A 22,602-nucleotide genomic window follows, 5' to 3' on the forward strand; every position below is an offset into this window, starting at 1 on the left:
TTCTTTTTTTGTTTGAGTAGCTTGACAGGAAATAATTCTAGTTTGTTCTGATCCACACCCATTCACTCTGAAAAGCCTGATAAGGATTTGGGTATGTTCCCATGTAGGATACTGAGAGTTTATAATATTTTGGACAGTTTGCACATTTTAATGAGGCATAGCTTACCACAGTGGCCTATTTGCAATCTTCCCATTAGTTTATATCTTTTTTTTGGGGGGGGTGTATGTTTAATATACATGCATAGGTCTTTAGCCTTGTCATGTCTTAGAGTACATTTCCTATTTTCCAGACTGTACCTTAGATACCTGCTTTTGTTTGGACATGCCTAAATTTTTCTCTTTTGTTTATTTGTTGGTTTGTGATGGGGTGCACTCACTCCCCACTGGACAGGTAAGGGTTAACTCCGCATTGTGGGCTGAGGATGCCACACCCTCTTGACCCTACTGGGCATGCTCCAAGTGTAGCTGTAGTATAAAAGGGAGCAGATCAGCTCAGACAGGGCTGACAGCTGAGGAAGAAGGATGCTCATTGTAGGGCCCAGCCCAGCCCAGCCCAGCCCAGCCCAGCCAGTGCTAGAGACTCTGACAGCAGGAACCATGGATGTTGAAGCCTAGGTGGAGACCCAGACACTGGCAGAGGTCTGTGAGAACCCAGGATTGCTGGTAGCCATCTGCGTTAGAAACCCTGCAGATGCCCAGAGCTCAACTACAAGGGAAAAGATAGGAAGTAGTCCTGGGGGAGGTGGCAGCTGCACACTTGGGAACAGTCAGAATGTTTCAGTCTGGATCCCTGCTGACTCAGTGGCAGAGACCCTTGCTACTGATAGGGCCCTGTGCTGGGACCTGGTGGAGAAGTGAGGGCCCAGGTCCCCATACCTTGGCTGTCCCCTATCTCTAGATGGTGGCCCACTTTCCTGACTGGCTGCTGGGCCACTCAGCCCCAAGAAAGGGGACAATCCTATTGACTCTGGCCATGAGGCCTTACTGACCTGAGAGCCAGGGTGACTCTATTGACTCTAGCTGCTAGGCCTTACAGGGTGAAATCCACTTCTCTTGCATAAAATTTGAGAAATGGTGACATAAACAGGAGAAGTGCAGGTGGATCTTTCAGATAAAATCCACACAGCTGCCAGTCTAGGGCTAGGGAATAGAGCTTCAGAGGCCAAGGGCAGTACATTGAAATAATTCTTGGGGTGCACTGACCCTGCACTGGATGGGGTACACCAACCCCATCACATGGCTCTTTTTAGAAAGTATTTTTAAGCTACCATTCTATCGCAATGACCGTTTTGTATGACATTCAGGTTTTTTCATGGAGATCTCCTCTTTCACTTGATACCAAATATTTACTGGGGTTGTGCTGTGTTTCTTCCATTCCTCCTTTCCCCAGTATGTGACCTCTGAAGTAGATGGTCCTGGGAAAAGACTTCATCCAGGCTTTCTAGCTGTTTTATTTTTGTTTAAAACAGATTGTAACTGGCCTTGTGGGAGCATACTTGGTTTTATGATTTAAGAATTTTTCTACCAAACTGGCAAATGGTGGTTTTGAGGGCTTCTGTGTAAAATCACTGATTTCTCTTTCCTATTTTATAAAGTGGAACAATACTCAATCTGCATATTACATGCATGTGATTCTCAGGTGATGTCAAAAACAGAATAATACCTTAATTCCTAGCAATTCATCTGAAGTTTGCATGCATATGTCCATTTTTACTGTACTTGTTTTCTTGCATACCCCCATGTAAACAGTAAGGTCAAATCCAGCTCATTTAAGGGTATGTCTACATGGAAAAAAATACCCACGGCAATGAGTCTCAGAGCGTCGATGTACAGATTCAGGCTCATGCTGCAATGCTAAAAATAGCCATGTGGAGGTTTGGGCTCAGACTCTAAAATCCACTCTCCTTCTTGAGCTGTGTTTGTTTCAGGGTGGATTTTATTTAAATCAAATGGATTTAAATCACTAGTTAGGAAGTCTCTATTTAATCATAGAGTACATTCTTGTTGATGGTCATAACCTTAATATATATTCTTCACAACTCTGATGTAGGTTTCATTTTTAGAAGGTGCACACTATACATTTTTAAAGTGATTTAGTTTGAAAACTTTTCAGATTAGTTTTACAGCTGTATAAGAAAATGAATGATTGGTTATTTCAATTACCAAAGGTAAATGAAGTAGATAGTTCACCTCCCAGTGACTTCATAAATATCTCCAATTCAACAGGTTAATATTTGGAGATTTTCTTGCCATCTTATATTAGGAGGAGAACATCATCAGACAGATAGTTAAATAGTTTTATTTAACTAAAACAACAATGTTATGTATTCTGGATTTTTTTCTTCAACAGCAAACATATAATTGAACAACAAGCATATGAATTTTTGAAGTTAAACATTCAAGTTTTTTAAAATCAGTTTTTGTTCAAATTGTTAACTAAAATAGTTAAATGAAATATTTAAAAAACAAAACCCCAAAAATTAAATCAACTTTGTCAGCCAAGTCAACATGAGAAACTTAAAATATTGGCTTCTGCAGTTAACTCAGTCGTCTTCACCTTCATTTTCCTGTTTGTTCATCATCTGGAAAAGAAACAAGCTTTCCTGCTTTTTCAGGTCCCAACGGATTTCTCAATTTGGAATGAATTAGTCCAAAGGAAGAAAATATTCTTTCTACACCAGCAGAAGAAGCTACTGCTGTTAAAAGTGAGATTATCTCCAACAGTCTCTGAATCCAAGTGCTTAAGTGACTTCCACCAGGTCACTGGTGTGACTTTCTTTAAAACATCATCTGCAAACATATGTTTCTTGAATGGTTCTTATTCCCAAAGTGGGTCTCTCTTATGGCCTGCTGCCATTATAGGTTTTCCCTTGTAGTGAGAGGATGGTATGGTAGATCTCAAGACTTCTGGAATATGCTGCTCAAACAGTTTCACTTTTTTTTTTCTACTGCCTGTCCCTCCCTTCTCACATTTATCACCAGACTTCTCCTTGTCCAGATCTGTTCTGCCCCCAACAATCTTCTATTCATTGAACTTTTTGAAACTGCACTTTTAGAGAGAGGTAAGGGATTGACTCTGTGTACACAAAGTTTCAGAGGGACAATAGAGTTGGGGTCTCATTTCTCACCTTTAGATATTTATTTATTTATTTTAAAACATTTTTGCTGTTAACTGTTAGAGGACTTTCCCTCAACCCTCCCACTTCCCGGTTCTTGTCATGCAGACAGCAAGCAACAAAAGACCAGAAGTCTGAAGTGCAGACAATGCGATGTTTATTGGGCTTAGTTTATAAGCAAGCATATTCTGCAGCCCTTCACAACAGTCAGGCTATCTCTATACGCTAATAGAATCGGTTCCCCCGTGTCCCCCTTCCCAGCTCTGATGCTGCAGAACCTTGCCTGTGTCCCTGTTCCCCATTCCCTATTCCCGTTTCCCACCCTCCCACTTAGCAAGCATGATTCCAATTTCCCCTTTCATTTCCTGTTTGACCCCAGTTTTTATAGTAATATTCTCACTATACCTTAACCAATCATTTTACTTAAATTAAACTAACCAGTCCTAACACATTGTAACATAATTCTCTAACCAATTATATCCCACTACCCTATTAACTTACACCTAGCAAAATTAATTATACAGCAGACAAACGATTAGAGAACCAGACAAATAAACAATAGAAAAGTGGGGGCAATAAAGATAAAGCAATATAGAAATGAGGGTTTCACAACCATTGACAAGTGATTTCTTGCCAGATAGGATGCAATCAAACTAAGTTTTCTTTAACCATCTTAAGATCTGTTTCTTTAGCTGGTGGTGATGGGCACTATCAGAACAGGATTGTCTTCCTAACAGTTATTTCAGTATGACTGGTTTGGAATGTGAGGATGAGCCAAAGGCCTTAGCCTAAGAACAAGGCCTCAGACTATCCTAGTTGGAGAAGGCCCATACACAGGCAGACTTGTAATTTTGATTCTTTGTTTTATACCTCTATAACTAGCTAAGTGATTAAAAATACACCTATGTTCTTAAACTATGCACCTTTACAGGCAGGCCTGAATATCTATATTCTAACATTAACAAGCATGTTATCTCTGGAGACACTAATCCACAGTTTGAGAACTGCAAAACTAAGCATCTCTGATGGTATCTTCTAGACTGACCACTGAGTCCCATTGGATAGAGAGAGATTAACCTCGATAATCTATACAGAAGCCCTTGGATCCAATCTTACGGGGTTCCCTAATCCATGAACTATTGGAACTCATTTATAAAATTTTTCTTAAACATTGCATAACTATAAACATTGAATATGTTGTCTCATACTTTAGAATTTATAATCCCTATTCCATGATGATATCTTTGGGCTATAATCTATCTTAATTAAAACTATCTTTAGATGGCTTTTTCCTCAAATCATTTTATAAAAAAAGTCCAATTTAAATAAAAAAAAAATCTGTTTTTTTTTTTTAATTTTTTTAAAATTGCTTTTTATCAATCCAGGGTTTTTGTGTGTGGGGTGTTTTTTGCCATGCAGACATATCAAAGATCCATAAATAGTCCCATTGATTTCAATGGGATGACTTTTGTGGTTTTGGCCCTAAATCTTGCCCATGCCATTGCTGGCATGCAAGGAGTGGAAAGTGAGTGAAGAATCAAAGTGAGCATGTAAACAGGATTAGGAAGGAAAGAAGTTTTTCTGTTAATGAGACTGTACAGTGTTGTGCATGACTATACTAAGAAAGACATGCTTTGTAGGATGATTAATACAAAGTAATAGCTCCAGAACAGAGCTCAAGCAACAAGCTCCTTAAACATGTAAGGTCTATTAATTATTATTATCCTTCAGCATTACACTATGGAGATGGCTCCTTTGTTTGTTTTGTTTTTTTAATTAAATACCTTTCACAACATACAATATATTTAATTATACAAAGGGGAAAGCTACTTCTAAAATTATCTTCCTGAGTCATCAATAAATCCTGTTACCTAGCAACTCGGTTCTTGGGGAACCAGGGTGCAGTACCCAGTCTGTCTGACTCATGAAAGACTGCCCTTCCCCGCCTCAGCCTCTGCTTGAACCAAAAATGATCAAAAGAAAGACTTACAAAAAGCAATGAAAAGGCAGTGAGAGACACACCTAAAGCCCTGGGTTAAGGGTGACAGGATTAAGGAAACTCCCCTAGCCTCATTTTCATCGAAGATGGGACAAGGAGGAATCTCCATTAGCATACAGAATGAAGAACAGAGATTCCAAGGCAAGAACCCACAGAACTCTGGGACCGGAAAAGCAGGGAAGCACTGCATGAGGGGGATCTCTGCTCCAGATGTTAATGCACCCTCGCCTGCACACACCCAACTCTGTAGTTATCAGACCAATTCTAGCAATAAATTCTTTATTGGTATCCAAAATAGTGAAGCTCCCTAATTGCATTGTGAGCTCCCTCCATGGAATATTGTCCATAGCCAGGAATGATCAGTTCTCATTGTCTAGCCTGAACAAAACAACTTTGTTTTACTCCCTTGAGCTATCTGTTTACATATAAATAACTCTAGTGTTCTTCCTTGAACCACTGTTTCTCTACAACCCCCCCCTCCCCCTCCCCAGCCATGCTCAAGTAAATGTTCTGATGCCTGGATCCAAAATCTGAATCAGTTCTATTGGGACTTCATCTTCTCCTGACTGATCATGCTGGGGGCTCTGCCTGTCTCCAGCACTCTGGACCCTCAGCTACCACAATCGATTCAAGCTTCACAGAGTGGTGAAAATCTCTCTCTCTCTCTCTCTCTCTCTCTTCTCCTCCCCCCCCCCCCCCCCCCACGCTTGTGGGCATTTTTTGGTTTCCTCATTCACTTTGCAGCAATGCTCCTGGTACCTAAACTAAAAGTTTCCTGCAGCACCCAAAAATCCTGTGGGGTTTGCTCATCAAGTGGGTTACTACCAGAACAACTGTAATGTGAAAGTGGGGATAGAGATGTGCTGAATCTGGGACATATGAGGGTGGCAGCTTGGAAGTGCTGCTCGACCCAGCCTGCTCAGGCATACTCTATTCCGGTGCGGTGCCCATGACATATGAGGGTGACAGCTTGAAGGTGCTGTTCGACCCAGCCTGCTGAGTCCAGGGACGTATAAGGGGTCGGCTTGGGAGTGCTGATTAACCCATCCTCTCAGACATGCTCTGTTAATGTGTGTATGTTCCTCTGAGTCTGGGGCTGGAAGAACCCAGCCCTGGGTAACCTAGGTCCTGCAGGATAGCTCCATTGGGAGAGAACTTGCAGAAGGGAGAAGTAGAGCTCCATATGAGAACACAAGTGACACAAGCAGTACATTGATAGAATTACAGAAACCTTTCCCCCCGCATCCCAGAAGAGTAACCTTAATAATTCCACCAGGATTTCAACATTTCTACCCCACCATCAACCTCAGATTGGACCAGTCCACACAAGAGATCCATTTCCTGGACAGTACAGTGCAAATAAGCAACAGTCACATAACCTATGCCGGAAACCTACTGACCGCTATACTTACCTACATGCCTCCAGCTTTCATCCAGACCACATCACATGATCCATTGTCTATAGCCAAGCCCTAAGATACAACCACATTTGCTCCAATACCTCAGACAGAGACAACCACCTACAGGATCTCTATCAAGCAGTCTTAAAACTACAATACCACCTGCTGAAGTGAAGAAACAGATTGACAGAGCCAGAAGGGTACCCAGAAGTCACCTACGACAGAACAGGCCCAGCAAAGAAAGTAATAGAATGCCACTAGCCATCACCAACAGCCCCCAACTAAAACCTCTCCAGTGCATCATCAAGGATCTACAACCTATCCTGGAGGGCGATCCCTCACTCTCACAGACCTTGGGACACAGGCCAGTCCTTGCTTACAGTCAGCCCCCCAACTGAAGCAAATACTCACTAGCAACTATTCAAGGGACATGATCATAGGACCTAACCACATCAGCCACACCTTCAGGGGCTCATTCACCTGCACATCTACCAATGTGATAGATGCCATCATGTGCCAGCAATGCCCCTCTGCCATGTACAACCAGACAGTGTCTATGTAAAAGAATAAATGGACACATCAGACATCAAGAATTGTAATGTTCAAAAACCAGTAGAAGAGCACTTCAATCTCCCTGGACACTCAATAACAGACTTAAAAGTCGCAATTCTTCAACAAAAAAAACTTCAGAAACAAACTTCAGTGAGAAACTGCAGAACTGGAATTAATTTGCAAACTTGACACCATCAAATTAGGCCTGAATAAAAACTGGGAGTGGCTGGGTCACTACAAAAAGTAATTTTCCTCTGATACTCACACCTTCTTGTCAACTGTTGAGAATGGGCCACGTCCACCCTGACTGAATTGGCCTCATTAGCCCTGACCCCCCCCCACTTGGTAAGGCAAATCCCATCTTTTCATGTGCTGTATATTTATACCTGCCTACTGTATTTTCCACTCCATGCATCTGATGAAGTGGGTTATAGCCCACAAAAGCTTATGCCCAAATAAATGTGTTAGTCTCTAAGGTGCCACAAAGACTCCTCATTGTTTTTGCTGGTACAGACTAACATGGCTACCCGCTCTGAAACCTAATAAATGAGCGTACCCCAAAGTAACAGGCAAATCTGGTAACAATCCTGATCATGAACCGATTATGTAGGTTTTGGTAGTCAGGAGTTTTGTTAAATCCACAGAATTCCTACATTTTTAGGTTGGCAAATGGACTCAGTCTCCTTTGATATTCTGTAAAATTCTCTCAGTGCCTAAGAGCGCTGTTTGCTGAAGGTCACTGTTAAGTCATGCACTCCTAATATGTTCTTTAGCAGCTCATTCATAACCTTAGGGTTTAGTATTTATTTTATTAATACCGAAATACATCAGAAAATCCAAGTGGAGAGTCAGGTAGCTCTAAATTCTTGTCACTCATCACCCCCCCCACCTCTCTATGTATAAACAGTCATTTGTACAGCATCAAATGAACTTGGTTTTGGAGGTGTTGGGGAACATCATTTTGTCATACTTTTGCATTGTGGAATATATTTATCTTAACATTTTCTGGTTACAAACTGGTTTAAACTGGGGGTTTTTTCTGTGCATTTTTTTCCATGCTGAGGCTAGCTTCCCTCATTATTTACATGTAGTTTGGCTATGCTAATATTGAGTTTGCTTATTTTCAATATTATTCCCCTTGTAGTCATTCTGTACTAGTCTAAGAACCAGTAGTGCTATGGTTACCTAGTGGGATTTTGGTGGGGAATAAACTGTATTCTCTGCTGCTACACCATAGCAAAGCAAAACAAGAACCTTAGCGTCAAATTCACGTCCCTAACTTCAGCTGCCCCGAATTCCAGATTAAAGTCACTCATTCTGTCAATTGAATGGGTTTGCAAGTATATTACTGAAGACAGGACATGGAAGGCACATATGGCTTCCACTGAGAATGGGAGCTGCATGCAATTTATGGCAGAATATGGGTCCAGATGTACTTTTTGCTTGTTTTGTTAAAGAAAATAAATACAATGATATAAAAAGAAGATAATTTCCTTGAATGAAATCTGTAGGCATGACCAGAATACCAGGTATAATGTAATATTTGTATATTTCATTCATGCGGTCATTTGTTTTCTTCAAAACAAATTGTTTACATGGTAAAATGTTTTGTATGTTTTAGCATATAAAACTATATTTGATTCACTTTGTTGTCATGGGTACAAGTATAAGCAATGGGATTGCTCTACAGTAAAATCAGACTTGCATGTCTTAATCTAACTTTCTTTCTTTATATGTCATCTTTTTGTTTAGGTGGAAAATGTCCGCTTGATTGATCGTATATCTTCCAGGAAAGCTGCACTGGGGACTCTGTATTTAACAGCTACTCATGTTATTTTTGTGGAAAATGTGTCTGAAACTCGTAAAGAAACCTGGGTAAGATTATGTATTAGACCTAATTTTTACACATAAGCTTCTTGTAGTGGCGATCTTATCTTATTTTACAATAAAAATAGTTTACATAGTAAAACATTATGTAAACCTATGGCATTGTATCAATTAATATTAATATTTGTAAAATTAGCTTAAAGTTGATAACTGAGCTGATATATATATTCCTTTATCTTTGTTAGTCTCTAAGGTGCCACAAGTACTCCTTTTCTTTTTGCGAATACAGACTAACACGGCTGCTATTCTGAAATTTATCCATTCAGAATCTGAATTTTAAATGAAAACTTAATTACCTAGATACATTTAAAAATTTTATAAGAGAATTGGGATTAGAAACACAGGAATAGAAATGTAAGGACCCCCATAAAAATATTAGTGTACTACAGTAATCCCAATGGGAATACTGTTTCAAACTAGAATTAGTGGTATCCTGTGGGGAAGAATAGTCCAGAAATCCTGAGCTGCTCTGAATTTGTGTTCCTACATGAAGGTTAAGTTGCTGATATCAATAGCTGCCTGAGCAGTATCAGTTATTTCTCTCTCTCCCGCTTCCGCACAGAGAGGTAATTTAGTACAGTAACTCCTCGCTTAACATTGTAGTTATGTTTCTGAAAAATGCGACTTTAAGCAAAACGACGTTAAGCGAATCCAATTTCCCCATAAGAATTAATATAAATGGGGGGGGGTTAGGATCCAGGGAAATTTTTTTTACCAGACAGAAAACTATATTATATAAACAGTATAAGTTATAAACAATTTAATATTGTACACAGCAATGATGATTGTGAAGCTTGGTTGAGGTGGTGAAGTTAGAGGGTGGAAGAGGGTGGGATATTTCCCAGGGAATGCCTTACTGCTAAATGATGAACTAGTATTCAGGTGAGCCCTCAAGGGTTAATACATTGTTGTTAATGCAGCCTCACACTCTACAAGGTAGCACGAATGGAGGGAGGGGAGACAGCATGCCTGACAGAGACAGACACACATCCTGTATGAGAGAGAGAGATGCGCATTGCCCCTTTAAGTACACTGACACCACTAAGTACATTGCCTTTTTAAGTAGATCAAGAAGTTGAGATAGCAGCTGCGGCCAGTAAGCTCCCTCTGTCCGGAGCCCTCTCGTGTTCCTCCCCCCGGCTCTATGGAGAAGGGGTAAGTGGGGTGCAGGAGTAGGGGGACACCCTGACATTAGCCCTCTCTTTCCCCCCCCCCCCGCACAGCAAGTAGGAGGCTCCAAGGAACAAAGGACCATGGCAGTGCGGGGAGGCTCAGCTGAACTGCCGGCAATTGCTAGCCTGCTGGGTGACTGCTGCACAGGAAATTTATCTGATGGGGGGCTGCCAGTCAACCCTGGTTCCAATCCCCCACCAGCTAGCTGCAATGGGCTGCTCTTCCTGCAAGCAGTGGACAAAGCAGGTGGCTGCCAAACAACGTTATAAGGGAGCATTGCACAACGTCAAACGAGCATGTTCCCTAATTGATCAGCAACGTAACAAGGAAACAGCGTTAAGCAGGTGACTTTAAGTGAGGAGTTACTGTATCTCTGTCTACCTGTTTTATGTGTCTCAACCCATTTGTCTGTCTATTTTATCAAATCTATCTAGGTACTGATGTGCCTCCCTCACTATACTATCTGAGTGTCTATCTATAGTTTAGTTACTAATTCTATTTGACATTAACCATAAATTCTGTCCTTCTTCCCTCCAATCCTCCCCTTTTTTGCACAGTATCATTAAATAAGATCTGATATTTGAGCTTCTGCCAGTGGAGATGGGCAAAGTTTTGGTCTAGATTTTTTTTTTATTTATATCACTGGTGCTGTTTCAACTTCTCATTATAAAGTTGGATCCAAAGAGCTCTCTTTTATAACCACTAACTTACATTTTAAGAAAGCAATTAGGTGTCATGAATTAGTTAGTGTTTCTAACACCTTTGAATATCTGAAGCATTAGAGAACTTTTTCTTCTGGGTTATGTTAGGAGCAATGTCAGTCTCTTATCATTTGTGCCCGGATGTGGAGAAAAGAGCTATAAGAGGAGGGTTGTGAGGATTCTCCGAAATGTCTCTGCTATTGTTAAGGCCATGGGAAATCAGTGTAGTGTTGTTTCTCCTTACCACAGATGTCATTTTTGCTTGGCATACCCAATTTTTGTCTTTTTTTCAGATTCTTCACAGCCAAATTTCCTCCATTGAGAAACAGGCCACAGCTGCTACTGGCTGCCCTTTGCTGATTCGCTGCAAGAACTTCCAGATCATCCAGCTTATCATACCTCAGGAAAGAGATTGCCATGATGTTTACATATCTTTAATACGTCTGGCCCGGCCAGGTATGCAAGGGGAGCTCAGCACTAGATGTTAATGCTTGTAAGCAATTAGCCTGATTGAATGCCCTTTGACAGGAACTGAGGTTGTTAATGGACTGTTGCCTGCTGTTTGAAAAAGATGCTGACATCATCTCACCATTAGGGCAAGGGCAGTTTCTGTTTGTAATCTGCCTGGAGAGGCTCCCCTCACTCCATCAGCAGCACTCCTACAAGATTTCAGAGTAGCAGCCATGTTAGTCTGTATTCGCAAGAAAGAAAAGGAGTACTTGTGGCATCTTAGAGACTAACAAATTTATTTGAGCATAAGCTTTCGTGAGCTACAGCTCACTTCATCAGATGCATTCGGTGGAAAATACAGTGGGGAGATTTATATACACCCACAGAGAACATGAAACAATGGGTTTTATCATACACACTGTAGGAGAGTGATCACTTCACTGTATATGATAAAACCCATTGTTTCATGTTCTCTGTGGGTGTATATAAATCTCCCCACTGTATTTTCCACCAAATGCATCTGATGAAGTGAGCTGTAGCTCACGAAAGCTTATGCTCAAATAAATTTGTTAGTCTCTAAGGTGCCACAAGTACTCCTACAAGAGGCAGCCATAATGTGGCAGTAAATGCTAGTGAGCGCATATATAGTGGGACAACTAATGCTGTCAGTAGAACAAACAAAGCCCAGGGGCGTGGCTAGGTAGAGGTCACTAGCATGCACTGGCTGGGGAGCACTGGGCTGATGGCAGGCTACCCCTTATGGAAAGTCCGAAAGAACTTAACAGTTATAACCTTTCCACGCAGTTTTGAAATGTGGCTGAGCGTCACTGAAGCCAACCACAAAAAGATCAAATACCCGTGATCATGCTGTGAATAACTACAGTCTTCTGTGAATGTCATCCCATTCTGTGCCTCAAGTGGCTGGATCTAGTTTAATTGACAAAACCTGGAAGAGATTTTCTGCCTTTTTTCCACTCAGTTCATTCTGGCCATTGGCACTAGTCTAAATTGTTTTCTGCACTCCTCAGCATTGTGGTTGGATCCTGAGCAGGTGTGAAGCAGGGAGAGGTTCATTTCCCCCTGTTGTCATTTGCAAATCTGCACACAGCAAGAAACAATCTGACCTTTCATTTGTAATATTACTGTTCTCATATCACAGCTGCAATATACAAAACAACCTCTCTTTTTTTTTCAACCCTGTATTTAAATTTCTGGAAAAATGTTAAAGGAAGGAAAATGAAATTCAATAGCCTTGGATGTTTTCAAGCTTGTATATTCCTTGTCTGAACTTTGCAGTTTCACTTCTATTACATCTAGGGTAAATACAAGGGTATAATGATCCTGTTTTCAAGATAAGTTTTATATTTAACCAATTAGTTTAAGAGAATGAACTTAACTGAATTAGACATATTAGGAGTAAATATTTACATCATCATATCACCCAATAGCTCCAATTGTGCACAACGCTGTGCAAACACAGAAAAAAAGAATCTTTGCCCTGCAGGGAATAGAAAATAATGGGGAAAATGTAGCTGTCTTTGTGCTTCCCAGTTTTAGGAGAGATATTTCATCCAAATATACCATGTAAATTGTGTTATGGGGAAATAGGGCAATGAGCACAATGGGATATAATTAAAATAATGGTAAGTGCTGGCTGTACACAAAAAATTGCTTAAAAAGTGAAGCGTTTGTGTTAAGCTAAGTATTTCCTGAGAAAGATTTAGCTGTACAGCATCAGTGGTATGACATTACTTTGTGAATAACACCTGCTTTAAGGATGTTTGTTTAAAAGTTAAACTTGGGGGCCTTATTGAATGTGCTTTGAATGTATAACCTGTTCAGCTTACAGCTGTTAAAAGGCTACACTATATCTTGCAGATATGTCAGATTTCATTGTTTTTTTTTCTTTTTACACTGAACAGATTGCCAGGTATCAAATTTCAGAGTAGCAGCCGTGTTAGTCTGTATTCGCAAAAAAAGAAAAGGAGTACTTGTGGCACCTTAGAGACTAACGAATTTATTTGAGCATAAGCTTTCATGAGCTACATCGTGTTGCATCCGATGAAGTGAGCTGTAGCTCACGAAAGCTTATGCTCAAATAAATTTGTTAGTCTCTAAGGTGCCACAAGTATTCCTTTTCTTTTTTGCAGGTATCAAAGAAAAGCTGCAGAGCAGGTGTTGTATAAAGAATATGCAGGTTGGCAGCTTGGCAGTGATTAGTCTACCAGTGAATCTGTGTTTTGATTCACCTGTATCTGGATTTTGAACATGTTCAAATCTAGGACCTAGTGTCAGTTTAAAATACTGAATTCAACTGTGCAACCAAAGGTAATTTTGACCCTTTACCCTTAAAAGAGAGAATCCAAGTATTGTAGTGGAGTCCAGCATCTCCTCCTGTGTTTGTGCTGTTAATTTAAGAATTAATTGGAAAGAATGCTGGACGCAGACTAGTTTGATGCAAACAATTCAGTCTGAAGCCCAAGGTCCTTTTAATGTTATTTTGAACTTTGTGTAAAGGAAACATTGCTATAGTTCGCACAAAATTGACAACATCAATGTTAATTTTCATCTTGCTACAAGACAGCTTGTTAGAGCCAGTTTTCTCTGGTGTGTTAGAAAAAATTGCATAGCAAGCAACAGCAGCAATTGAAGTTGGTAAAGTGATTACTATAACTGGAATACCAGTGAGGGGAATATGTACACTGGAGTGCATGTATTTGAGTAAGCTAGGTGATGTAGGGTGAAAGTAATTGGAGTGAGTTATAGAAACAATTAACCAATTTAAGCTCTTGGTTATGCTGATGTAAATCTGGATTAACTCCACTGGCTTCAGGATCTCATCATGTTTTGATACAAGACTGGAAAAATGAGATCCTGTCATGCTCCTTCCCTTGAAGGGACAGAAGGTGTATTTTAATGCCTGTGGAGAGGTGGATTTTGACCCTGGTGTTGCAGTTCTCTTGAAATGCCACAATGAAGAACAAATGTGGCCAGGAATGCAAATGGAATGGTAGGGAGCTTTTGAGAAGATGCCTGTTGGGCAGATCTGCTGGTAGCACAGCAGAAGCAACTTGAGCAGGACACCTCTGCGAATGAGGACAGACAAAAGAATGGATTTAAGTGGCAGGCCACAACTCTATTAAACTTAATACTGGGGAGGGACACTATCTACCCCTTCTCCCTCATTTAAGTGAGTCTAGTGTGGGATTTACAGGCCTTCTATCATATATCCCATAACTCAGGGCAGATATTCCTCAGCCTTCACCTTGGATTTAGCTCATTCTGCTGAAACATCTCATCCCTTTCTCCCATGAGGGAGAAAGACAGTACCAAAGAGATCTCTGTCTGCAAAGGCTTATGGTCTCTCTTTCTTCCACAGACCTAAGGTCTATTATTTCTGGGCAATGACCCCTTTGGCCTTTTATTTGCACTGGACACTGTCTGCAAGTTGTGTTGAATAAAATATTCTTACAGATTACTGAGATGAGACTTATAAATCTGATTCCTGTTGAACCTAACTGTCCTTCCATGATGCTGTCATGAAGCCAAAAAAAAACCCTACCAGGCTTCTACCAATTTTTTTCCTAATGGGAAAAATATTTCCTGACCTCTAAAATAGGCAATTGGTCAGACCCACAGTATCCTAAAAACACAGTCCTTACAGTATAACTACAGAAGTTATACCTGTCAACTTCTAATGGACATGAACAGGTACAGCTGAAAGCAGAATTTCGCCCTTTAGCTTAGGCTACTTTGTGTCATAGTAACATTTGAAGTTGTACAACAGCAGGATTTGGCATAATGACTATAATACTGTGTTTGTATCGGATCCTAAATATTATAGAAGGTATATGTTAACTAAGCTTTAAGGCACAATTGATGCATTTGGAAAACCTGTATGTACCACTATATGATATTAAAACCTGAGATGATAGGCAGGCTAGATTTACATACAACCAAGATATGTATATTTAAATTTGATATACAGTAGTTGTGAAAGTTTCCACTTAATTTTGTGAGCAGGTATAATGGAAAGGAAATATTTGAAGTGTAGTTTTATTCAGCTAGTTTAATGCATGATTTGGCACCGGGGTGGGGGAGGGGGAAATAAATGTCAGGATTCCAGTCAAATTTGTTATTTGAAGTTATTTTTTTCAGATTAAATCTAACAATTGTACATAAGCAAATGAGACATAAGCAAATTAGACACAGGTTTATGAAACCTGTGCCATAAAAAAAACACAGAATGAAGTTTGATCTAATCAAACTGCGTTTCAGTGGTCTTCCTTCTCTTTCTCTAAATAATGACTTTGCTGATCTTGAGTTCAGTGCCTGAATCATAAAGATTTAACAAGGGAACTTTTCTTCCTTTCTGTCCTCATATTTGTTGTTAATTGTTTCTAAAGAGGGAACTGAGTTCCCCAAGGAACTGTGATATTACAAACCACACCAGCTTTTTAGTTATGGAAACCATGTTATTAGAAGCGAGAGACGTGTTTAGCTTTATTTTTCCCTCCTAAATTCCATATATTCCAATGCTATATATTTAATGGAAACTTAAAACTAGTCTTTACTGCTCTGTTAAATCTAAAAAAAAAAATCATCACCTATGATGGAAGTACAATAGATGCTTGCTGCAGAAGAGGATGGAAGTTAAAATGAAAACCATTTTTATTAAAGCCATACATAAAAAGTCCCCATTCTCTATTTTTTGACCTATTTTCCTTATCAAGGACATAAAATAGAAGTAACTGAGGGTTGTATTTAAACCTGTTTGATTTCAAGACTGTCTGAAATCAAGACACTCTGAAACAGATTTATCAAATGGTGACGTTTTGATAACAGATGTGACTCAGTTTACCAGAATTCAGTGTACTTCAGTTCATTTATATACTAAAATCTTTGCTCCAAAAGCTATACGGACCTTGCAGTGAGAGGATGAAACACGAACTTGTGATGTGCTAGAGTTATAGTTCTTATCACCAATTTTCTTCAATTTATATTCAGATTGGTGGGATCATCTCATCCACAGAACACAATAGCTGGCAGTGGAGTTTGGCCATGAAATATCTGTTTATATATAAATACTGTGTTTGAAATCCAGTAAAGTCATTTCATATGCAGAAATACAGCTACTCTTAAAACTATTTAAAATTTTATTTATTGTATGTTCATGAACTGAAATGTGAGAATTGGCATAATTTTGCAAACAAGAGTTTGAAATCATTTACATGCAATAATTTAGATAAATAATAGTCATGCTACTACAAAGTAATCTGTGTAGCTAGAATGTCTTTGCTAGTCATTTAAGGACAGATTTTCCAGTCTTTACTCATACAAACCATGGAGTTAATAGAAATTTTACTTGAGTCAGGGCAGAGTAAAACTTGAGTTAAGATTTAAGAATTGATGCATTATCACTGAGTCCAGTGAAGACTTCAGGATTTGGTCCATTGTCTCTGCCACTGGATCTGTAATCCACTAATTAAAACAACTAAATTATCTCTGGTAAAAGAATTATGCTGGACCACGTGTTGATCCTTTCTTGATCTTAGTTTTTCCTCTTTACAAGGAAGCATGTTAGCTTTGCCACTGCACCCTTTTGCTAGCTATCAGAATGTTTACAACTGGTCAGCAAAGAGGTGTGGGAGAGCTACTATATTGTAAGTAGGATCAATAATACAGGCCTGTACAAGTAGGGGGGGAAAAGGGACAGAAACAGCAGAACTGCCCACTACTTTCAAAGTAAGCTTCTATGGGATTAGGTGCCGGTATGTGGGCTTTTGCATAGCAAAGCATATGATCTGAATGGGAACAACAGCGAATAGCATCCCATACAGAGAATAACATACCAGTTTTGCTTTTGGAGACTTTGATCTCAGCTTAGATTTATTGTCCAGTCTTATTGCCTCTTTTTCTCTTTCAGTGAAATATGAAGAGCTCTACTGCTTCTCATTCAACCCAAAGTTAGATAAAGAAGAGCGAGAACAAGGATGGAAGCTTGTGGGCCTCAATAAAGAATATAATCGGATGGGTGTTCCAAATAACTATTGGCAGATCAGTGATGTAAACAGAGACTACCAAGTGTGTAATTATAATTTGTATTACAGTAGATTTTAGAGGCCCCAACTAAGGCAGGGGCCTCATGGTGCTAAGTGCTGTACATAGCATCCTAAGAGACAGTCCCTGTCCTGAAGAGGTTAGACAGAGTGGGAGAAAGGACTCATAATCTGTTTTATCCATGTAGAATGGAAGTACAAGGAGAGAAAGTGACTTGTCAAAATCACTTTAAGCACATCCTTAATTGCTTTGCTGCACAGGGCTAGATTTAAGCACATGCATAAAGTTAAGCACATGAATAAAGGCTTTGCTAAATTGGGGCCAGTGAGTATTTTAAAAAAAAAATTCTACCTAATAGTTACACAAGCCATTAGTTTGAAAGAATTAATTTAACACTATCTTACTTTCTTGTTCCTGAAATTACATGCAGTGCTGCTGAGAATTGTTTGTGATGGAATATTCTCACAATGGTCTGAGAAGTCACAAATCTTAATCCCACTCCTTTCTACCTAGCTAGTTGATGTTCCTATCCTGCCCTACATTTGTTCAATTCAAACTTTAAAAATGTGATAAAGTAACACTAATGGAAAGAGATAACAGAGTAAAGTTCTGAAGTCAGCCTGTTGGTACAGGTCAGCTCACTCCCATTATGCATTGGCACTGGAGTGCACACATGCTACACATAGATCACTTGGGATTTTGAGATCTCCTCAGAGGGGACTGTATGTTCTGCCAGAAGTTAATTATTTTCTCTTGTTTCTAATATAAAAAGTTTGAAATGTATTATGGAATTGTGGAAATAGTATGATAGCAGTCATAATTTAGGGCAGGGGCTCTCAACCTGGGGATTACAACCACCCCTGGGGGTGGGGCTGGTGTTTCAAACAGGTGTCAGGGGTTGTATCCAACCTTCACTTCCTAAATGATAAGGGAGGAGGAGAGAGAAACAGGTGGAACTTGGTAAGGAAGAGGTTGAAAACCTCTGGTTTAGGACAAATTTAGGGGTTAGTGTGACACAGCTTTAAATGCAAGGGATCAGAATGAGCCACAGAAGGAAGGGTGAATCATGAAATGTTATAGAAAAGCAATGGAAATTAGACACCAAAAGCAATGGAAATGATTCTTCTAGGTGGATCATAGAAGGGAAGAAAAGGGTAATGAAGGCAGGGTAAGGGAGAAAAAGGAGGAAAGAATACACAGAAAGAGACAAAGTAGTTATTTTTATTATTTAATATAAAGTAATATACATTGTAAATAAAGTGTTTTTCATATATACATACATAAAAATCAGTCATTTTTTCATTGCCCCAGAAACAGGCCTGAATCTGATCTCGCTTAATCAAAAATAACTACATTGGAGCCAGTCTTCATTGTTGCAAAACCAATTTCTCATGTGACAATGGTAAAGAATTACAAGAATTCAGTGCTCTCTTCCAACACTGAGAAGGGAACTCTATTAAAATAACATCCAAAAGAAATACCTTAAAAGAACATTAAGGTTGCAAAGTCAAGCCCTCACAAGTTAGGAAATGCCAGAATTAAGGTTGCATGTGTAACCTCAGTTCAGTCCCCCTTATGTGGCTAATTACATGATCACATTTTTTACATGGCACCCCTGCCTCATGAGGGAATGAGTAGTTATTTAATATTTCTTTTCCTCAATCATCTTGTGCCCCCAGATCTTAATCACACAATATCCAAACCCAGCACTGAATATACAGTTATTAATTTTCTCCTGAGTCTCATCATACTATCAGAATGCCTCACGACTATTAATTAATCTTAGCACCTCTGTGAGAGTAGGTGGTATTTTTATCCCCATTTTACAGCTGGAGAACTGAAGCACAGAGAGATTTAGACCTAAAGTTGTCAAGTGTCCATCAATTTTGGATGCCCAATTACAGATACTTAGGAACTGATTTTTCTAAAGAACTTAGCATTTTGATTGTACTTTTTATATTCAAAATACAGCTCCTGGTGACTTCAGCTGCAGCTGTGAACACTTAGCACTTCTGCAAATTTAATCTCAGGTGTCTCAAGTTGGGAACCCAAAAATGATGAACATACAGTTAGTCACTGACTGCAAACACTTTAGATGAAGTGAGCTGTAGCTCACGAAAGCTTATGCTCAAATAAATTTGTTAGTCTCTAAAGTGCCACAAGTCCTCCTTTTTTTTACTTCAGTTTAAGTGACTTGCCCAGTATCACCTAGGAACTCTGTGGCAGAGGCCAGATTCCTCAGGACAGCGTTCAACTGTATAACCATGAGTCAGCCAAGAAGAGAAAAGGCAATTTCCTTGCACACCTTCCAAATTCTGCAACTTTTGAGACGGGGTCCTACAGACAATACCCTTCTTTTCTACATAATCCTGATTCATTCCCAGAACCCCTGTTCATCCTGTGTACTGAAATAGGCACAAAGTTATTGGATACATGAATATATAGCACTCCCCTTTTTCTGCTTCAGTTTTACCATCTGTAAAATTGGGATAATGATGATAATAATTTCCTATCTCCTAGAGGTCCTGTGACATGCTGTCACACGGTGAACACACCATAGCACTGCCTCATGCCAGAACATGGCACTGCAAGCCTTCTTTTGTTCTTGTACTGCCTTTTCCACTTTTCTGGTTCTGCAATGGTCTGCAGCTTCCATGGCTGGGCCCGCCTGCCTGGTCACCTTTCAGTTCAGTCTCCTTCTGGGGTAACAGAAAAGTGCAAACAGAAAACCCAGAATCTTTATACCAAGCCCAAGACCCCCAGCCCCAGCTAGTATTCAGCTGTCTTTGCCTCTTTCAGTCCCAAGACTTGTACCTTTCCTATTGCTGGGGGATGAGAACCCAGGCCCACCTTCTCCTCTGGGTTCCAGCCCAGGAACCCTGTGTTAGGCAGCTAAGGACCACTCCTGGCAATCTTTTGCCACTTCCCTGAGCTGCTCCTCTTTCTCCCCACATTTGTCCACCTTTCTCTCAGGCCTACAGCCTCCATTACTTCCACCCTGGAGTTTTGTCTCTTTGTGTGTCTTTTTCCCAGACTGCTGCTGAGGAGCTTTCTCAAGGCCCTACCCAGTTTCTCTGGAAGCAGCTGGGTTGTACTGCAGACAACCACCCTCTCTCTCCTTAAGACTGAAGCCCACCCTCCTTCTGGAGATGGGTTTGTACTTCAAACAATCTTTCTGGTTTCCCCTCCTTAAAACAGGAGTGCTCTCCACTCCTCTTAGAGTCAGGGTTGTGATATAAACAAGCTGTAGGGCCTTAGCTAGCTTGTCTTTTAACTAGCCTCCTTTCTCCCAGTCAATACTCAGAGGATGCACCAGACAACCTCTGCTTAGTGGTGTCTCCCTTGCTGTGAAGGAGAGACAACAGATATACTAGTCCCTTCCTAAAGCTCATCCCAGTTGGCTGAGAGAGAGGAGAGCCTTGTGCCATCCACTCTGCAAGGCTCCTGGTCCTAGGCCCTTAAAGAAACAGAAATGGGATTTCCTTCCAAACACTCCTTATTTCCAAACCACTTTCTTTCTACCAGTATCTGCTTGGTCCTTGTATATATTAGGCCTTCCAAAATATTAAAGGACCGTGCCATGTGATGCGGGTGGGTTAACTCTGAGGCCCTCTTCCATTAAGGGGATTAACTACCCTGTCACAGGGGCATAATTAATGTTTGAAACACTTTAGGATCCTCAGAATGAGGGTGGTGTATAATTGTGATTTTGTTTTTGTAATGGTGTTGATTAAAGTTAACATTCATGCTAAGTTCTATTTGAATAAACAAAGTAAGCAAACAAACAAACAGACTGGACTTCTACATAGAATGCTTCTGCCGTGCACGGGCTGAAATTGTGGAAAAGCAGCATCACTTGCCCCATAACCTCAGCCGTGCAGAACACAATGCATCCACAGCCTCAGAAACAACTCTGACATCATAATCAAAAAGGAGGTGCTGTTGTGATCATGAATAGGTCGGAATATGAACAAGAGACTGCTAGGCAGCTTTCCAACACCACTTACTACAAGCCATTACCCTCAGATCCCACTGAGGGTAACCAAAAGAAACTACACCATTTGCTCAAGAAACTCCCTGAAAAAGCACAAGAACAAATCGGCACAGACACACCCCTGGAACCCCGACCTGGGGTATTCTATCTGCTACCCAAGATCCATAAACCTGGAAATCCTGGACGCCCCATCATCTCAGGCGTTGGCACCCTGACAGCAGGATTGTCTTGCTACGTAGACTCCCTCCTCAGGCCCTACGCTACCAGCACTCCAAGCTATCTTCGAGACACCACTGACTTCCTGAGGAATCTACAATCTATCGGCAATCTTCCTGAAAACTCCATCCTAGCCACTATGGATGTAGAAGCCCTCTACACCAATATTTCACGCAAAGATGGACTACAAGCCATCAGGACCAGTATTGCCGATAATGTCACAGCAAACCTGTGGCTGAACTTGGTGACTTTGTCCTCACCCATAACTATTTCACATTTGGGGACAATGTATACCTTCAAATCAGCAGCACTGCGATGGGTACCTGCATGGCCCCACAGTATGCCAAAATTTTTATGGCTGACTTAGAACAACACTTCCTCAGCTCTCGTCCCCTAATACTCCTACTCTACTTGCACTACATTGATGACATCTTCATTATCTGGACCCATGGAAAAGAAGCCCTTGAGGAATTCCACCATGATTTCAACAATTTCCATCCCATCATCAACCTCAGCCTGGACCAGTCCACACAAGAGATCCACTTCCTGGACACTATGGTGCTAATAAGTGATGGTCACATAAACACCAGCCTATACCGGAAACCTACTGACTGCTATTCCTACCTACATGCCTCCAGCTTTCATCCAGACCACACCACACGATTCATTGTCTACAGCCAAGCTCTACGATACAACCGCATTTGCTCCAACCCCTCAGACAGAGACAAACACCTACAAGATCTCTATCAAGCATTCTTACAACTACTATACCCACTTGCTGAAGTGAAGAAACAGATTGACCGAGCCAGAAGAGTACCCAGAAGTCACCTACTACAGGACAGGCCCAACAAAGAAAATAACAGAACGCCACTAGCCATCACCTTCAGCCCCCAATTAAAACCTCTCCAGTGCATCATCAAGGATCTACAACCTATCCTGAAGGACAACCTATCACTCTCACAGATCTTGGGAGACAGGCCAGTCCTTGCTTACAGTCAGCCCCCCAACTTGAAGCAAATACTCACTAGCAATCACACAACAGAACCACGAACCC

The 22,602-nt window shown here is 40.5% G+C and overlaps 1 protein-coding gene across 2 annotated transcripts in view; it reads left to right on the top strand.

The window, feature by feature from the left end:
• The window catches only part of MTMR7 (myotubularin related protein 7), a 78,726-nt gene that overhangs the window by 21,196 nt on the left and 34,928 nt on the right, over window positions 1-22,602 (top strand). The window contains exons 1-4 of one of the 2 annotated variants that reach the window (XM_038400823.2): window positions 509-639; window positions 8,820-8,942; window positions 11,122-11,284; window positions 17,205-17,362. In XM_038400823.2, the coding sequence (XP_038256751.1) occupies window positions 17,309-17,362 (54 nt within the window). In that variant the 5' untranslated portion in view covers window positions 509-639; window positions 8,820-8,942; window positions 11,122-11,284; window positions 17,205-17,308. Of the gene's footprint in view, window positions 1-508; window positions 640-8,819; window positions 8,943-11,121; window positions 11,285-17,204; window positions 17,363-22,602 lie in introns of those variants that run through there. The other variant, XM_038400822.2, reaches the window with a different exon arrangement.

The sequence above is a fragment of the Dermochelys coriacea genome, chromosome 4 (assembly GCF_009764565.3).
Source record: "Dermochelys coriacea isolate rDerCor1 chromosome 4, rDerCor1.pri.v4, whole genome shotgun sequence".
NCBI classification, from domain to species: domain Eukaryota; kingdom Metazoa; phylum Chordata; order Testudines; family Dermochelyidae; genus Dermochelys; species Dermochelys coriacea.